The 17,806-nt window shown below is 42.6% G+C and overlaps 1 protein-coding gene across 3 annotated transcripts; it reads left to right on the forward strand.

Moving 5' to 3' along the window:
* The first annotated feature begins 15,406 nt into the window (after window positions 1-15,406).
* LOC147437153 (uncharacterized) lies at window positions 15,407-17,521 on the forward strand. Of its 3 annotated transcripts, none has more exons than XM_086486771.1 (5): window positions 15,407-15,704; window positions 15,911-16,183; window positions 16,742-17,039; window positions 17,121-17,198; window positions 17,280-17,521. In XM_086486771.1, exons 2-5 carry the CDS (start codon window positions 15,963-15,965, stop codon window positions 17,328-17,330), a joined length of 648 nt encoding a protein of 215 aa, XP_086342897.1. In that variant the 5' UTR covers window positions 15,407-15,704; window positions 15,911-15,962; the 3' UTR covers window positions 17,331-17,521. The 3 variants fall into 3 exon arrangements, with proteins under 3 accessions (XP_086342897.1, XP_086342896.1, XP_086342898.1); XM_086486770.1 differs by having other exon boundaries at window positions 15,416-15,704; window positions 16,739-17,039; XM_086486772.1 differs by having other exon boundaries at window positions 15,426-15,704; window positions 15,959-16,183; window positions 16,739-17,039.
* The last annotated feature ends 285 nt before the right edge of the window (window positions 17,522-17,806 follow it).

The following is a 17,806-nucleotide window of genomic DNA, read 5'->3' on the forward strand; positions in this document are numbered from 1 at the left end:
GTTCATTTTGATGTTTCGGATCCTGCAAGTACAACATCCCTTGGTGGCTTGTTGTACCATGTAACATTCATAGAGGATGCAACTAGGAAAACATGGCTTTATGTAATGAAGAATAAATCCAACATGTTTTTCATATTTCAAAGGTGGAAAGCCTTTGTGGAGAATGAATCAAGTACCAAGCTTAAATGCCTCAGATCCAACAATGGAGTCAAATATTGCAGCCAATCTTTTGAAAGCTTTTGTACCAGCAATGGCATTCGGAGGCAAAGAACAACCCCAAGGACACCTCAACAAAATGGAATTTTAGAAAGGATGAACAAAACAATCATGGAGTGAGCACGAAACATGCGGCTACATGCAAGCCTATCGCTTGAGCTTTGGGCAAAAGCAATAAGTATGTCTGTGTACCTGATCAACCGGTCTCCCACAACGGCATATGATGGGGGATTTCCAGAAGAGGCATGGACATGTAAACCGGTGAATTATGCATTTCTCAAAGTGTTTGTGTGTGAGGCTTTCATGCACATAGATAGAAGCCTAAGGTCAAATCTAGATGCAAAGTCCAAAAAGTGTTTCTTCATTGGCTATGGAGAAGCTAACTTTGGGTATCGCCTATGGAATCCTGAAGATGGTAAAAACTTTAGAAGTAGGGATGTAATTTTCAATTATCAAAATTTTTACAAAGATTACTTGGAAAGAAAACAACCAAAAGAGACAGGTGATGAGTACATGGAGCTTGAGGACGGTGAAGACTCAAGGAGTGCGAGCGGTGACAACGTGCAACAACGTCAACCAAATGAGAAGCCTCATCCCTAAAGATCTACGAGAGCAAGTAGACCTTCAGAAAGGTTTGTTCCTTCCTTCAACCATCTCTTGGTCTCAGATTTTGGAGATCCGGAATCATACGAAGAAGCTATGCAACACGAATCCAAAGAAGCATGGATGAAGAGCGTGCAAGTGGAGATGGACTCATTACATCGTAACCAAACATGGGAGTTGGTTGGGTTGCCTAAAGGTAAGCGGGCACTATAGAACAAATGGATGTACAAGCTGAAGGAAGAAGAAGGTGGGAAGAAAAGGTACAAGTCCACGCTTGTGGTAAAAGGGTTTTCTAAAAAGAAAGGTATTGACTTCAATGAAATATTTTCTCCTATTGTAAAAATGAACTCAATTAAGCTTGTCTTAAGCCTTGTGGCTGCCCATGACTTAAATCTTGAGCAAATGGATGTAAATATGGCATTCCCTCATGGTGACTTGGAGGAGGAAATTTACATGCTTCAACCAAAGGGATATGAAGTAAAATGTAAGGAGAAAATGGTTTGCAAATTAAAGAAGAGCTTGTATGGTCTAAAGTAAGCATTAAGACAGTTGTACTTGAAGTTCAATGGATGGATGTTGGATCACGGATTCAAAAGATGCAACTCAGATCATTGCATCTACACAAAGAATTTGGGAGATGGTAAGTTCATCATCCTACTTGTATGTTGATGACATGCTGATTGCAAGTGTTAACATGCAGGATATCAAAGACTTAAAAGAGGAGTTGTCTAAATCTTTTTCAATGAAAGATCTAGGTACTGCAAAGCGGACACTCGATATGAAGATATCAAGGGATAGGATGAAGAAGACACTAAAGCTATCTCAAGAGGATTACATCAAGAAGGTACTAGAAAGGTTTGCAATGCAAGATGCAAAATCCGTTTCTACACCTTTGGCTAGTCACTTTAAACTAACCAAGGATATGTGTCCAAAGATGCAAGAGGAGATAGCATGTATGTCTAAAGTTCCATATGCTATAAAGATAGGTTCTCTAATGTATGCTATGGTCTAAACAAGGCCAGATATTGCACATGCAGTGGGAACTGTGAGTAGATTCATGGACAATCCAGGTAAAGAGCACGGGCAAGCTATGAAGTGGATACTTAGGTATCTAAAAGGGACAACAATAAGTGCTTTTTATTTTGGAGGCACTAATATTTTCTTGCAAGGGTATGTTGATGCAGATATGGCAGGTGACAAAGATACTCAAAGGAGCACTATTGGGTACGTCTTCACAATTGGAGGCACATTAGTAAGTTGGGCTTCAAAATTGCAGAAAGTGATCTCACTTTCTACCATGGAAGCAGAATATGTAGTAATGACGGAGGTAAGCAAAGAGATTATGTGGCTTCACAGATTTTTGGAGGCGCTTGGATACATGCTAAACAATTGTGTCTTGTACAATGATAGTCAAAGCGCCATTCATCTTGTGAAGAATTCAGCCTTTCACTCAAGAAAAAATCACTGTGAGGTGAGATATCACTTCATACATACACTTTTGGAAGAAGGACAATTAAAGATAGGAAAGGTGCACACAAGCGAGAATCATGCAGACAGGATGGAAAGCAGTCTCATAGGTTTGGTGTGGAGATCAGTCTCCAAGTGGGAGATTGTTAAGTGTGGAGCCTAATTTACCCCTTATAACTTTTAGTTTAAACAAGAAGAAAAAAAGTGATAAAATCACGAGGCCTACCCATAAGCATTCCTATATGTAGAGAGAGAGAGAGAGAGAGAGAGAGAGAGAGAGAGAGAGATTGAATTATCGTCCATGGAGGTCATATATGACCTATAGGACCAGAACAAAACAGTACAAAGGATTTCGTCTCATACATATCAGTTAAGGACTGAGAGTCCATCGAGTGGGGAGAAAAAAGATAAGGTGGGATGAACAAAAGTCTAAGATGAGGTAGGTGAGGAGGAGGGGGCCGGTTTGGGAGTTCGAAACTCTTGGATGATGGCTTTGCCTCCTCGGTAAACTGCCCATTTCCCTGCTGTGCGCGCTTCTCGCATCTTTTGGAGTTCGGTCTTCTTTTGTTTGAGTTGGGTGGGTGTGAGATCTTCGGCAAACCAAATTTTTGTGTCCTTGATAAGCTTCGATTGCTCAAGGAGCTTGACTCAATCCGCTTTGGTCTTGAAGGTAAGAATTGCATGGTTGGTGCGATGCTCGTGAGCGAGAGTGGTGATTGTTGCTGGATCCCATTGTATCATGGGGGTTGTTGTTCGGATGCGATCGAAAGACTTGTGGAACTTGGGGTCCTCTTTTCCTTGCCAATCGCTCGGGAGTCCGCCAATGCGGACATTGAGAGCAATAGCATCTTGTCGTTGTTGTTCGCGTAGCGTAGACGCCACACGAACTTCGACTTCGCGAAAAATGACATCCTGTACTTGAGTTTTGACCTTCTCTGTGAGGGTGACTTCCGTCTTCGTATTGAGCTCGATTTCCTTTTGTTCCGTCTTCCCCTTGTTGGAGTCCTCCACTGTGGTGAGGCGAGACTCGATGGCTGCGAGTCTTTCCTTCAAAGAGAGAGAGAGAGAGAGAGAGAGAGAGAGATAGTTCTATTATCGTCCTCGGAGGTCAAATATGACCTATGGGACCAAATGAGCATGTCATGTGGTGTGAGTGGAGGTCATAAGTGACTCTCGATGCTCAAAAATGGCTGAAATGAGCGTCGCAATAGAGAGTCCACATCGTGGTTGGGAGAGGAAGGTATGTAGGGAGAGCTCATGGCTGAATATATGGGGAAAAGAGGACCTAATGTGGTCAAAAGCTGAGCACTCAAGTAGTGTACGGTACTCACTCTCTCGCACTTGACGAGGGCATAAGGTGCAAAGTCGATGAGACTCCTCGCGAGTGCCCCAACGTCCTGTCTCACAGCGTAGAGAATGGGAGCTAAGACGAATGGAAGCAATGGTGCGGATCGCACTCAATGGGATGGGCTCAAGGATGTAGGGATGGGTTCGGTTACCACGTTCCGAGAAGAAGAGAGATTTGTAGTTTGGGGCAATGTGTGTGGTGTAATGGCTGAAGCGAGAACCTCCGGATTTCTCCCAAGCCGTGATACATTGGCGTTGTAAGAAGGCCTCATTAACTTGGGAGTCGATCGACGCATCCTTGACCAAGTGACATGCATCCCATCTTCCAAACCATTTCTTGATGTCAAGCATCCACCCTGAACTTAGTATTTTGCTCTTGCATGTCTTTTGGACCTTTTGACTTGCTTCATATGCAATTCTAGGAAGTCGGTACAAAGGACTACGTTATGTCTTAAGCATGTACTCCACAACCCTTTGCATGCCCAAGACCTCAATGGGAAGCGATCCGGACTCAAGAAGTAAGAGCATGTAGGGTGTTTGTGTCTTGATTTGGAGAAAGTTGGTGAGAAAACGCTTTTGGACATTCTCAAACTCTTTCCAAGTAGACTTTCCAATGCTACCACCCCACACCTCCACTCCATAAAGAAGCACCGGTGTCACCAATGTGTCAAAGAGGTACTTTTTGAGATCCCAACACTTGATCTCTCCAGCATTGCACATGTTCTCAAATGCATAATAAGCCCTCTTTCCGGCTTCTAAGCATCGCATTGCGCAATCCTTCCATCTATGATTGGATGGAACCTCAAGGCCAAGGTACTTGAAGCTATCTACCACTTCAAGTTGCTCATTGTTGTATACAATGCATGGGTTTTCATCATTGAGGGTCTTTACAAGCATAACCTTGGTTTTGGATCCATTCACGATCAGCCCGCTATGTAGGCAAAAGCGTTCCAAGACACTCATAAGCTTTTGTGCTTTTTCTAAGGTATGTGCCAAGAGCACTACATCATCGGCATAAAGCAAAAGCATGATCACCGCATTTCCGATCTTAACCTCTTCTATCCCTTCTTGTTGCATAAAATCAAGAACCATGCATTCCAATTCATCAATGAGTAGCCCAAAAGAGGGTTTGGGAAAGTGGGCATCCTTGTTTGATACCAATGGTGCTTGCAAAGAATTCTGAAATTCCATCTCCCATACGTAGTCGACATATCACTTTTTGGTAGATGCGAAAGACTGCATGCATAAATTCTCTCAGCACTTGAAGGCTTTGCATACGTCTCCAAAGATTTCCTCGTGGTACCATATCAAAAGCTTTCTTGAAATCCACAAAGCAACAATACAACTTTTTTCCTTTCAATCGAGACGCTTCCATAAGAACTCGAAGAGTGACTGAGGTGATCAATAGTTCTATGATGCTTTCGAAAATCCGCTTGACCTAGCGCACGTTTGCCGTTCTTTTCAGCCCATTCATTTATCTTCATCTCCATGATACATCCAAATAACTTTGCCATCAAAGAACCAACCATTATAGTGCGATAGTTGTTCACATTGTTTACATCTCCTCCTTTGTGCAAAGGTTTGATCCAATTTTCACTCCAATCATGAGGCATGCCATGTTGAAGTGCAAGGTTAAACATATCGCATATCCAATATCGTGTTTTCTTGCTTGTCCATTTAATCATTTCAGCCTTGACACCTTGAAGGTCCCCTGCATTGCGAGTAGCAAGTTTCTCAAGCGCACAACATACATCTTCAATGGTAAAGAAGGGAGGCATACACGGAAGAGAGCTACAACACTCCATCTTATCAACATTGGGTTGCTCATAGAGGTTCTTACAATGCGTATACATATCCTCAAGAGTCAATTCACCAAAGCTCTCAACACGCTTGCCTTTTAGATTTTGCCAAAACTTGCCACATGCATGTGCTTTCTCTTCCGCTAAAAGAAGTTGTTTTTTGACTTCCCACCTTCTCCTCTTTTTTTGAACAAGTGCTTTGTATGTGTGTGAACATTCCAAGTAACCTTCCTTGTCTTTGCTTGCATCCAACCTTAGCAAGTGTTTTCGAGCTTGACTACATTCCATGTCGAACCATTTCTTCTTGGTGCTACCCTTCTTAGATCTTTTGCAAGACGTGTGTTTCACCGAAAAGCATTCCTTCGCACAAGAGCAAATTACTTCTTTGAAAACTTTCCACTTGCATTCTAATGTTGGGCTCTCTTGATGCTCTGTCATGGTTAACATTTGGTCCACCATATCAACATATATAAGTGATCTTTTGAAGTTTAGACGTAGGTACAAATGATTCACATCATGATTGGAGGCTACATGCTCGGGTCTTTTACCACACTTGAGATCAATACATAGAATCCTATGATCCGATTCCGGACTCCATTCACCAAGTGTAAAGCTAAAGGAGAATCTAAAGACGTTCTTGGCGACAATTGTTGTAGCTCAAGAGATTTTTCACTGTGTATGCAAGGAGGGGACAAGTAGGGGAAGGTCAGGGGTCTCCCTTTATTTCTCTATATCTGTATTGCCCGTAGCCTTTGAGGTGGGAGGGTGATGGCATAGAGGGGCAGTGGTAGAGGAAATCACGCTCGATCGTTTGTCTCTAGAAGGAAGAGTGGATTGATTAAAGGTTTTGGTAACTGAGGAGGGAATTAGGCACACACAGAAACAATCAAGAAAGAAAAATATACACAGGGAGTTGCTCGTGTGAAGACTGCCAGTCTCACCAAAGTCTAGAGAGACAGAGTTGACGATCGCAGGCATTTTCAGCATTCTGATACATAATAAATGAAAACATAAAAACTGCATTTATGAGAACCATCACAATACAAGCTAGAAGCATTAATAACTCAAGCTTTCAACAAGGTTCATTTTAATTATGAGAAGACTTCAAAAGGTTGTAGTTAATGCCATTTCTCAGTATGCAACTCACTAGCCCAATGCAAAATAGTGAAGACAATGAGAATATAATTTTTACTGCATTAGAATTACCATTTTCTTCTCTAGATCAATGGCTGCATCCTGTTTAACATTTTTTCGGCTTGAGCATGCGCCGCAAAATATACATATCCGCTTGAACTTTGAAGTAGGAGATTGCTGCTCCATCTTGGTGAAGAAATGAACCCTTTAAGTCACTGCTTTGAATAAGGGAAATTGTTGCAGTAATGCAAAAACACAAAGGCAAGGCCTGGACAACATATTGCAAAATGGACAGCTTTGCGTATTGCAAGATGGAAATGCGCTTGAGAGAGAGAGAGAGAGAGAGAGAGAGAGGAGTTGCAACTTGCCATGTGTGTGGGGGAACGTGCATGAGAGGCAGAGAGCAACGCAAACACCATGAGAGTGAGGGTGTCATTGCATGAAGGGAAGAGCAGGTCGCACATCAGACCTGAGGTACAGAGGAAGGACTTTGTCGAGAGGTGGCACGTGGACCAGAGAGGGAGACGGACAGACAAAAAGGTGCCGTACGTCAACGCCAAGCCAGATATATAGAGCGATTTTTTTGCACAGTTGAGCAGCTCAAGTGTGTGTCCCGCGAATGCAAGCTCATGGTGTTTACGACAGTTGCACTGATTTGTTTGTAGGAGACCTGAGAGACGACGCGAGATGGGAGCCGCACAAATACCCTTTATGTTAGGTGTCGTCTCTGTCCTCCTTGGAGAAGATAATGGCATGCGTCGATCTACTGAGCAAGGCAAAGAGCAGACAGGGGAGCGCAGATGGCGCTGCAGAGTGAGCAATGGCGGACGGAAGGTCGAAGGGGTGTTGGGGGCACAGGCTGTGCGCTGCTCAGAGGTAATTGAGGGTTGGGGCTCTCGTAAGAGGGCAGCGCTGCCTGAAGATATTGGGAAATCAACCGAGCTGCAACAGCCTGCGAGAGGTGATGAGTGACGGAGGCAGGGCGCGACATCTGCTATCCTTGTAGCAAATTAATTAAGCGAAGAGAGGGACTGAGTCTGCGAGTCTGAGGCTGAGAGAGGAAAGGGAATATAGAGAGAGACTAATGAGGGTAGTGTGTCTTGCAATGAGTGTTGTCCGTGAGGATGAGTGTGTGTGTGTGTGTGTGTGAGAGAGAGAGAGAGAGAGGAAGAGGAAGAAGAAGAAGAGAATTTTTAACGACTGCTAGTTGGGTATTGTGAGCTCGCTTGTGTGCGTTGGGTATTTTGCTTGTGATTTTGTCTGCGAGCTATCCAACCAGTGTGACCGTGGGAGCATTCTTGTTCTTCCCTTCCTCTCTGGAATGAAGGGAAGAACAAGAATGCTCCCACGGTCACATTGGTTGGATAGCTCGCAGACAAAATCACAAGCAAAATACCCAACGCACAGAAGCGAGCTCACAATACCCAACTAGCAATCGTTAAAAATTCTCTCTCTCTCTCTCTCTCTCTCTCTCTCTCTCTCTCTTCCTGCTTGCCATATCGCTAGCCGACGCACAACATAACACAATTGTTGAACCCACATCCTTGGTCTCTGCTGCCCTAACCTCCTGCAAGCTCAAGCTGTCGCCCACAAATATCTACACTGCACACCCTTAACCGCCCTCGCTCCTTTCTTTTACTCGTCAATTTCTAATTTTTCTACTTCTCCATTTCTCTCGAATCTCGACCTGTACCATAGCCTATGTAGTGTTTGATCATTTTCTTGAGAGCCTAGGTAGTGTTTGATCATTTTCTCGAGAGCCTTCGTGCGACAATAAATATCCACTATCGCATCTGCCAATAAAACAAAATAAGAATTTAAAAGTATTAACTCTTCTTTTTCGTTAGGAAAAAAGGGGACTCGTCACTATGGCCTCACCCCTTTGGGGTAGGCCAAAAACGCACATTTGTAAGGTCCCCATCAAGGAGAAGCCATCGTGCGTAAGAAAAAGCACTCGCCAAAAAACCAAAAATTCACACCCAGTCTTGAGGCTGGGTTTGCCGGAATATTCTCTTTTTGTCGAAATATTATGGTCGAACGACGACCGAAAAGTGGTCCAAAAATGGCCGATCGATTGGCCGGTGGTCGGAAATCAATGGTCAATGGCCAGTGGGCCGGTGGTCGAAAATCAATGGTTTGTGGTCGGTGGTCGATTTCTAGCGAACTTGTCTTCTCAAGGGAGGCCACACATGGGCACGTGGGAAAGTTGTCTACAGAAGGGCGGCTACACACGGCTGTCTCTCATGAGAGAGGGAAACCCTTTTGGCCTATAAAAGGAGGCCTCTTCTACACACAAAATGCATTGTGAAGTTGATGAAACAAGGTGTATGAGGTGGTGAGAGTGAAGCAAGGCGAGAGCTCCATTAAGAGTATAATCCCTTTGTAACCTACTTATAGTTTGAAGTACTAAATCCATTGAGTGGTTGCTTTCCCATGGATGTAGCCCACATTGGGTGAACCACGTATATTGCTCTCTCTCTCTCTCTCTCTCTAATCTCTCGTGTGCAAAAATTATCTCTCTCCATTAAGTAAACTACTCTAATATCTACTTAGCTATGCCATATTTCCTAACATGCAAAATAGCTCTAGCAACAACAGTCCTACCACCAAAACCTACAACATCCTCAATAGAGCCTGCATCTACAAAAGGCGAACGTACATCAATGCCCCGCACAACATTCCAATATCCCTTTGACACAAGAATGCGTTGCATCATATAAGCCCACATTGGGTAATTATCCCCATCCAGTTTATCCTCAGTAGGCAAACATCTTGAAAACGTTTGTGTTGTTGTCAGCCATGGTGAGTGTTTGCACTTGATGTGGAAACTGCCTAAAAAGAGGAAAAACAAAGTAGGACCAACACACACACACACATCCTTATTGACTAATCGCCAACCCCTTGTGTTCCTAATTGCTCTAGTTGACTAAATTGCCATCTAAGCTTTACCTTGAGAGCGCATGGGTGGATGATGCCATCACTTTGTAGTAGTGTGCTAATCTAAATTTGTTGCCACTAATCTGCTTTGCATCGTATCTCTCTTTACTCTCCTTGCTATTAGATCCTACTGTATTTTGCATTTCTTACATGGTATCAGAGCATGATGTGCTCGTAGCTAAGAAAATATAAGAAATACTTGTATTACTTTGCAAAATCAATCATGTTGTCGTCTTCAAGTGCTACAGTTGGTGCTACTCTACTTTGCATTCATCCACCATCCTTCACAAAAGGCAAGCTTGATGGCACCAACTACACATTGTGGAAATTCAATTTTTTTGTGAATTGTTGGACATAGTGTTGGGGCTAAATAGTGTAGAGCCAAAGCTCGTTGCAATGATTGATCCGGTAAATCCAAGTCTTGTAATTCCCCCATATGCTACTCTTCTACGTGTATAGGAAAGAAAGAATGCAGATGCATTGTGCGCCATTGCCATGTGTGTAAGTGATTCTGTTCTCACTTTGATTCAACATACCACTAAAGCACATGAAGCTTGGAGCATATTGTCTCACCAATATGAGGCGCACAATCACACCAAAATTCAAAATCTGGAAAATCAACTTGTTTTTGAGAAACTTGCTGACAAAAGAGAAGGTGGAGGCCTTTATCAAACGGATTAAGGATCTCCGAGATCAATTAGCCGATGTTGGTGTGTCTATTTCTCCAAACGATTTAGCTTGACATTGTATTTGCATACTTCCGGCAAGATATGATGGTCTTGTTATGATACTCAATACTCAGGTTCGTCGAACCCCTCTTGTGTTTGAAGAATTAAGTGCAATGTTGCTTGAAGAGGAGCTACGACTCAAGACTAGGGATGACAGTGGTGATGCTGCTTCACAACCATCACAAAAAACAAGGGGACAACGTCAAATACCTCTCTAAGAAGAAGCCCAAGAAGAAGAAATTTTCATGTAGTTGTTTTTATTGTGACAAGAAGGGTTGTGCTATTAAAGACTACAGAAAGCAGAAAGCAAACGAGAAGAAAAACACCATGAAAGCTTTGTGAGAGGAAAGAGAATCCGCCAACAATGTTGAGGTAGACCTTGAACTATGGGCCGTCAAGAGGTATGCTCATTAGCACAAACTCCGTTTATTGATGGTTCTTGAATTCTAGATAGTGGTGCATCCCAACATATGATTACCAACATATGACTAGTAAGAAAGACTAGTATAGTTCTCGGAAGCCTCTACAAGAACCCATCAGTGTAATTATTGGAAATATTGCAAAATGTCCAACCAGATGGTCTGGGATAATTTCTTTTTTAGCAGCTATAGGTGAAACTAAACAATTCTTTGATGTGTTGTACGTGCCTCAAATAAAAAAGAATTTGCTCTCGATTGCTACAATCATTGATCGTGGTCTTGAAGTTCACTTCAAAAAAAGTGGAGCAGAAATCTTGGATTCTAAAGGGAATATGGTGGGAAAGGGCATAAGACACAACAATCTTAACAAGTTTTTTGCACTTACAGTAACTACAAAGAAAGGTACAACTCAATTATGGCATGAGAGATTTGATCACTTTAGTATTGTTGTGATGAAAGAGATGCAGAGATATGGGATGGTTGCCCACATGCTGCAAATCTTAGATATGAATGAAGTTTGTGAATCTTGTACGATGGGCAAGCAACAATGAACGGAATTTCCACAAGAGAGTAGTAATTGAGCTCAGTCTCCTCTAGAGTTGGTACATGCGGATCTTTGTGGTAAAATGTCTATCTCTACTTTTGGTGGATCTTTCTATTTTTTTACTGTTAGTTGACGACTTCAGTAAAAGATGTGGGTGTATTTCATTCGTGTGAAGTCTAAAGCTTTTGGAAAATTCAAAGTGTGGCACAAGCTTGTAGAAAATGAAATGGGAATGAAGGTCAAGAAGCTTTGCATAGATAGAGCACGATAATTCATCTCAAATAAATTCAATAACTACTGCAACGAGCATGGCATCAAATCTCACCTTACTATTGCTTACACACCATAGCATAATGGAGTTGTGAAACGTCGCAATCTTTTATGAGTAGATTAAGGAGTAGGTGAGCAACAACAAAAACACAGTTTTACTGCGAGAAAAGCACAATGTCACGAAGCACTTTCACGGCATTTCAAACGGACACTTCACGAGGGAGTTATGAGCTTGAGAAGAAAGCAAGAGAGTACACAATGCTCTATAAGTCATTCATAACGCTTATTATCCAAAAAATCTCCTTAGGTTTTACAAAAAATGGCTTTTATACCTTAGCCAAAGGTTCAAGGTTCAAAAATGAGAAAAGATTCTAACTCACAGTAGCTTAGGATTTCCTCGATACAATCTAGAAGCGCATAGCCCTCGTATGTCTGGCTCATAATCACATAATGGTTACAAAATAATTCCAAAAGTAAAAGAATTACAACGTCTCAGGGCTATGGATGTCCAGAATTATCAAAAAAGTGAAAAATTACATCATAGGCTGAGTGTATAACCTCCCGATGTTAGCTATGTGCTAACATTTTCCCCCAAAAGAGCATCATAATATTTGGTTCTGAGTTTCTTGTTCACTTTGGCCAGGAACGGCAAGTCAATAGGAGTGTTGATCTCCATTGCCATCGTGTAGCCCACAAACCTCACTCGAAGGTTCTCCACCATAGGACCGAAGATCTTTGATCTAAAAGTGAAGAATCATGTGTAGAAGGCCTCCTCAAATATTTGTATATAGTAGGAGGGCAAGAACATGCCGCGAGCATAAAATCCATAAAGCACTTCATCTTGCAATTGATTGGATGGATCATAGCATAGTCCTTGATTGCCCTTGAGGAATGCCATCCACAACACGTCAGTCTGCTCTGCTTGATGAAAAATCTGGATGCATGTCAGAAGCATCTTGGCAATTTTAATGAACATGATGCATGCCAGATTTGGGATCCCCTTGAAGACTTCTTCTGCTTTTGAGAGAGTATGGACCATATAGTCCTTTGTAGATCTGCCTTTTGGGGGACTCAATCGAGGATAGTTCAACCATGTTGGATGTTTCATTAAGAGCTAATGATGGTTGCCCCAACTCCGCACTATTGGCACTGGCAAAAGGTGGGGTCCTTTTAATTTCGAGTGGGTCTTGGGTGTAGAGGATGAGATCATTAGGATGTCGTTTCAGCCAATACATCCTCCAAGTTGGGTGTAGTTTGGCGTTGTCCACAGCTTGATCTTTGACTAGTCTCTCCTTTACTTTGAGGATTTTGTACTTGATGAGTGGGAATGGGAGAGACTGTTGGTGCCACGTTTTTATGATCTACTTGGATGTGAGTTGGGTGACATTTGTAGAGTGGAGAATCCTTTGTTCCCACACCATAGCTGACTTTGAGTGCTTTTATAGCATCAATAGTGAAGTTATCAATAGGCCCTGGTTTGCTTCTGGCTCAACTATAGAGGAGTATGGGGCCACTGTAGTTGGATCTACCTCTTCTTCTAGCTGTAAGAAATCTAGTGCCCCAGTCTCTTTTGGCAGTATGTTGGACACTTCTTCTTCATGGATCTTCTGCTTTCCTTTGAGTTGCTCTTGAGCTACTGCCAATGTTGCATGGAGATCAACTACTTGCTTTTGATATTGTTCTTCCTTAGTCATAAATGAGAGAGAAATTTCGCTCCATTGCATTTTTTCTAGCTTCATCTCTATTTCCAGGTCTTTGGTCCGCTTTTCAAGTGCTTGGTAGGCGAGGTTAGAGCCTTGCAATGTCAGTACTTGAGGATTAGCTTTCAACTTGTCTGGAAGCTCGTTTTGATCTTTCAATCTGACCTCAACTTGAGCGGCTTGAAGATTAGCTACTTCAAGTTGTGTTTGCAGCCAGTGATCACGTGCATTTGTATCCAATACAATAGCTTGGCCCTCTTGTAGCTTCTTTTCTTGAGCTTCACTTGCAGTTGTCAACTGTTTCACAAGCTCTGTCATGGTTTTCAATTCTTCTAGTTGCTGACTATTGGCCTCTTTTAAACTAGCCATCTCCATCTAGGATTGCTTATGTAGGGAGCTATATTCTTAAAAAAAGGCATCCGCTACTTCTATCCGTGCAGTGAGGTGTTTATTGGTAGACTCAAATTGCTTTGCTCTCTCTTCCTTGGCATACACTGTAGCCTTCATCTTGTGATGGGAAAACTAAGCATATTCCTCAATGTCTTGTAGGTTGGGTGGCCGAGAAGTAGTCTATTGTGAAGTGACTGCCAGATCCAGTTCCTCTTGCTCTTGTGTATCCTACTTGGTCTATGTGGTAGCTTGATTTGCTTGCTTTTCCTTAGCAGGAGTATCTTCAATGGGTTAGAGTGCCTTCTTGAGATGCCGGCTCTTGAGTAGCTTCATCCATCTTTGTATCCCCTTACTTATCCGTTTGTATGTCTTCATCTTTTTGTGCTTCACTTGTGCCTACAGTTGTTGGCATGAGATCTTCTTTGAGTTCTTCTTTTGTTTTCTTTGGGGCGGTTTCTTCAAACTTGCTCTCTTTAGTGGGAGGTGGAGTGGTTACTTTTGCAGTAGTTGGTGAGGGTGGTAAATCTTCTTGCTGTGTGGTGGGAAAATCAGAGGTTCCAACTTCCTCTTGGGCTCGTGCCATCTCCATTTCTTAGATTTTCTCTAGCTCCGTAAGGGGATCTTTGCAGTAGATGGTGAGGGTGGTAAATATTCTTGTTGTGTGGTGGGCAAATAAGAGGTTCCAACTTCCTCTTGGGCTCGTGCCATCTCCTCTTCTTGATAGACTTTCTCTAGCTCTGCAAGGGGATCTTTGCCAGAAAATGGGTTCTTGGTCCTGAGCTTCGTTTGAGGGTTCGATTGCTAGAACTCCTTGAGGTCCCCCTGCAGACCTTGTTCCCTTTCAAAGGCTTCCTTCTCTCGCTCTAGCTTGGGCGCTCTTTGTGATGGTTCTTCTATGATTGCTGGTGTGGGCCAACGAGCGTGCTTTGATGGTCGCTTTTCTATCTTTTCTTTGCCCTTTGCTCTCTATCTCTTTTCCCTTCTTAACTTTGGATTTGCTTCACTTTCTTCAGGCTCCTTGTCTTCCGGGTCCTCCATCTGCCCTTCATCACTTTCCTCTTCCCTTTCCATTGGAGCAGTTTGGGGTTGCATTCTCTTAGATCTGCAACCCCCCTCTAAAACAGTCCACAGTGCCATGAATTGTTTCAGAGAGTTTTGTCCTTGAGTGAAGGCTTGTATCAAACACTTTCGCCAAGATGCGTGGGACTCTCTCTCTCTCTCTCTCTCTCTCTCTCTCACAATATGTGGCACCATAAATTGTTTAAGGGCTTTGTCCTTGAGCTAAGGCTTGTGCCACACACTTCCGCCCAAATGTGTAAAACCATTGGGTGTAAATTGTGTTCATAGAGCAAGAAAACCGCTCATGGGTACCCATGCCCAGAGCACGAACATGCTATTGCAAATACGGAAGATCTAACCACTTGGCTTGAACTCTTACCTTCGGTGCAAGTTGTATGTCTATAGTATTTTGATTTGATGCTCAAAATTGGAGCAATTTACGTGTATTTGGTTGTGTGCATCTTGCATTGAACTGCATGTAGATTCTTATATTAACAAAAAGCAAGGTTGTTTACGACATATCGTCTTGTGAATTAGACAACATATCTTGTCCTTCAGGCCAATGGCCCGTTCTCAGTTTTAAAGGCGAGGCCCCATCACACCTAACTTCGCTCTTTGATTTGAGTTCACCACTATCTCTTCAAAGCTCTCAGTTTTGTCAAAACATAAGGGGGTGGAACTGACCCCTTACTCACTCTGTGTGAACGGGAGACGTTGTGTGAGCAACCACAAATCATGCCTGTGAACAGACCCTATCTGTCGTTAGCACTAGCTACATTGTGACTCGTGAGTACCATAGCACTGATTTGTTGGGCACGACACACCTGGGCGGGCTCGAGGCCAAAGTTGTATCAACAGGGATTCAAAAACGTCTTCACCTTCATTAAGCTGCTCTCTCTCTCTCTCTCTCTCTCTCTCTCTCACACACACACACACACACACACACACACACGCACACACACACAGGCGACTCCATCTTCTTTCTGCTTGTCTCACCTTGCTCTTCTACGCGAAGATTGTATTAGAGGCTCTGCGTCCTTCATTCTTCTCTTGGCTCAATGGGGCTTGCAGATCTTCGTGCACAACCACAGGTACTTCTCTTTCCTGTACTGTTCATCTGCCTATTAGTATCGATTGGTTCGATAGGGATTCCAGGTTGCCTAGAGAGAGAGAGAGAGAGAGAGAGAGAGAGAGAGAGAGAGAGAGAGAGAGAGAGAGAGAGAGAGAGAGAGAGAGAGAGAGAGAGAGAGAGAGAGAGAGAGATTAACTAGATCTGTTTATGTGATGTTTTTTGCAGAGTTGTAAGTAGATTGTTTTTGAGGGGAATTTCTGAATTCTGAGGCAGGAAGATGACAATGAAGATGGGCTTTGTGAATACGGAAATGGAAAAACCAGTTGAAGAGCATGTTTCTTTGCAGTGGGGGCAATACAAGAGGCGAAGGAAGTCAGGAGTTCAGAGGCTTGACACGACGCCCTCGTCTCATCCAAATATTTTGCAGCGGCCATCTGACATGCATGTCAAACCTGCTGTTACTGAAGGAGTGTCTGTGAAAGGGGATCCAGAAAACAGGTCTGCAACTTTGCATCAACATTTTTTGTTTGAGCATTGTGACTTGATTCATCTTTGTTGGAACTGCTAGTGTCTGTGCACAACTTTTAAATTCTCTACCGAAGTTGTAGAAGTTGTTCTAGGACTGGTAGATTTATGTGTGCCCCGTTTGGTAGAATTTGTGTCTTTGTTGATTTTTTGTATCACACAATAGAAATTTAAGAATTTTTTTTCACTATGTCCATCTCAAATCAAGCTTTCATTGCTTGCAATAAATCCAGTAGTGTGGTTGTAAGATGTTTCAAATCAAGATCTGTTTTGACCACCGAAGTTCAATAGGGTTTCCTTGTACTTGGATCTTTAGTTTGGTGCTAAATGATTGTTTTGACTGTAATGCTTTTTCTTATGCTCTAGCGTTTTTTTAACGTAGTATGAAGCATCTGATATCTTTAGTTTAGGTGCTAAACGATTGTTTGACTTTAATGATTTTTCTTGTGCTCTAGCGTTTTTTTTTTTAACGTAGTATGAAGCATCTGATATCTGATATATCTTTATGGCTGTGGTTTTTCCCTTCAGCAGTTGCATCGATCACGAGTCCCCAACTTCAGAGAAGCCAAGCAATGGTTGCATGTCCATCGGGAACAAGAATCGGTCCTCTCCCTTCAGAAATGGACAGACACGCAGAAGAACTGAACTAGAGTCCCTGCATGACAAGAACTTGGTGATGAAAGAACTGAATTTAGCTGTATCTAGATGGCCAAAGCTTTTGATTTCTCTTTCTCATAAAGAGAAAGAGGATGATTTTATGCTTATGAAAGGCTCAAGGCTGCCTCAAAGGCCAAAGAAAAGATCCAAACAAGTTGAGAAGTTTGTGACAGTATGTTTCTTCACCCTTATTATGTATGATTGCTCATTCAAAGCTTCTCTTATACCTTTAATTGTGAGTTCATCAATGCAGTATGTAAGCCCAGGAGCATGGCTGTGTGAGGTGTCACTTGACCGATACGAAGTGAGAGAGAAGAAGTGTTTGAGGAGGGTAAGACTCTGGTTTTGTTTGTCCTGTTTCCTACCTTCGTGGTCCCTCCATTTTAATCATCTTTTGTTTGTATGTGCACAGAAACCTGCTGGCTTGAGAGGAATGGAAAGTCTGGATAGTGATTCTGGTTAGGTGTGGATGATTTGGAATGTCACTGGTCAGTCCCCATTTTATGTAGCCTTAGTCTTTTGTGCTTATTTTTAAGCGGGTACACCTTGTAAGAAAGCGACCCTTGTAGGGGTTTTATCTGCTATAATGCATTTTGTAAATAGCAGAATTTTAATAGAAGATACCATATTGATGTTTCCAGCTTGGTGCTGGTATTCTTCTGCGTAAGTGGAAGTCTGCAGCAGGTTATGATTGTGCTAGTTGTTTTTTGATCAAGAGGATACAGGCTTGCTCTGCCTCTTTTGTACATATAATGCTATAGTAACACTAAACTGTATGATTGTGCTAGTTGTCTTTTGATCAAGAGGATACAGGCTTTGCACTGCCTCTTTTGTACAGATAATGCCATAGTAACACTTAACTGTGTGAGTGGCAATCCGTCAGCATGGACATCTTTACAAAAGCTATGGCAATTACGATATTTGGAAATTGCGATTGGG

Source organism: Adiantum capillus-veneris, chromosome 17, assembly GCF_014529385.1.
Source record: "Adiantum capillus-veneris isolate H3 chromosome 17, ASM1452938v2, whole genome shotgun sequence".
Taxonomy (NCBI): domain Eukaryota; kingdom Viridiplantae; phylum Streptophyta; class Polypodiopsida; order Polypodiales; family Pteridaceae; genus Adiantum; species Adiantum capillus-veneris.

Excerpts from the sequence above, each read along its gene's own strand:
- LOC147437153 (XM_086486770.1), top strand. The coding sequence starts at position 15,963 with ATGACAATGAAGATGGGCTTTGTGAATACGGAAATGGAAAAACCAGTT. Across the intron at positions 16,184-16,738 it reads AAAGGGGATCCAGAAAACAG|CAGTTGCATCGATCACGAGT; the intron begins GTCTGCAACTTT and ends TTTTCCCTTCAG. Across the intron at positions 17,199-17,279 it reads AGAAGAAGTGTTTGAGGAGG|AAACCTGCTGGCTTGAGAGG; the intron begins GTAAGACTCTGG and ends GTATGTGCACAG.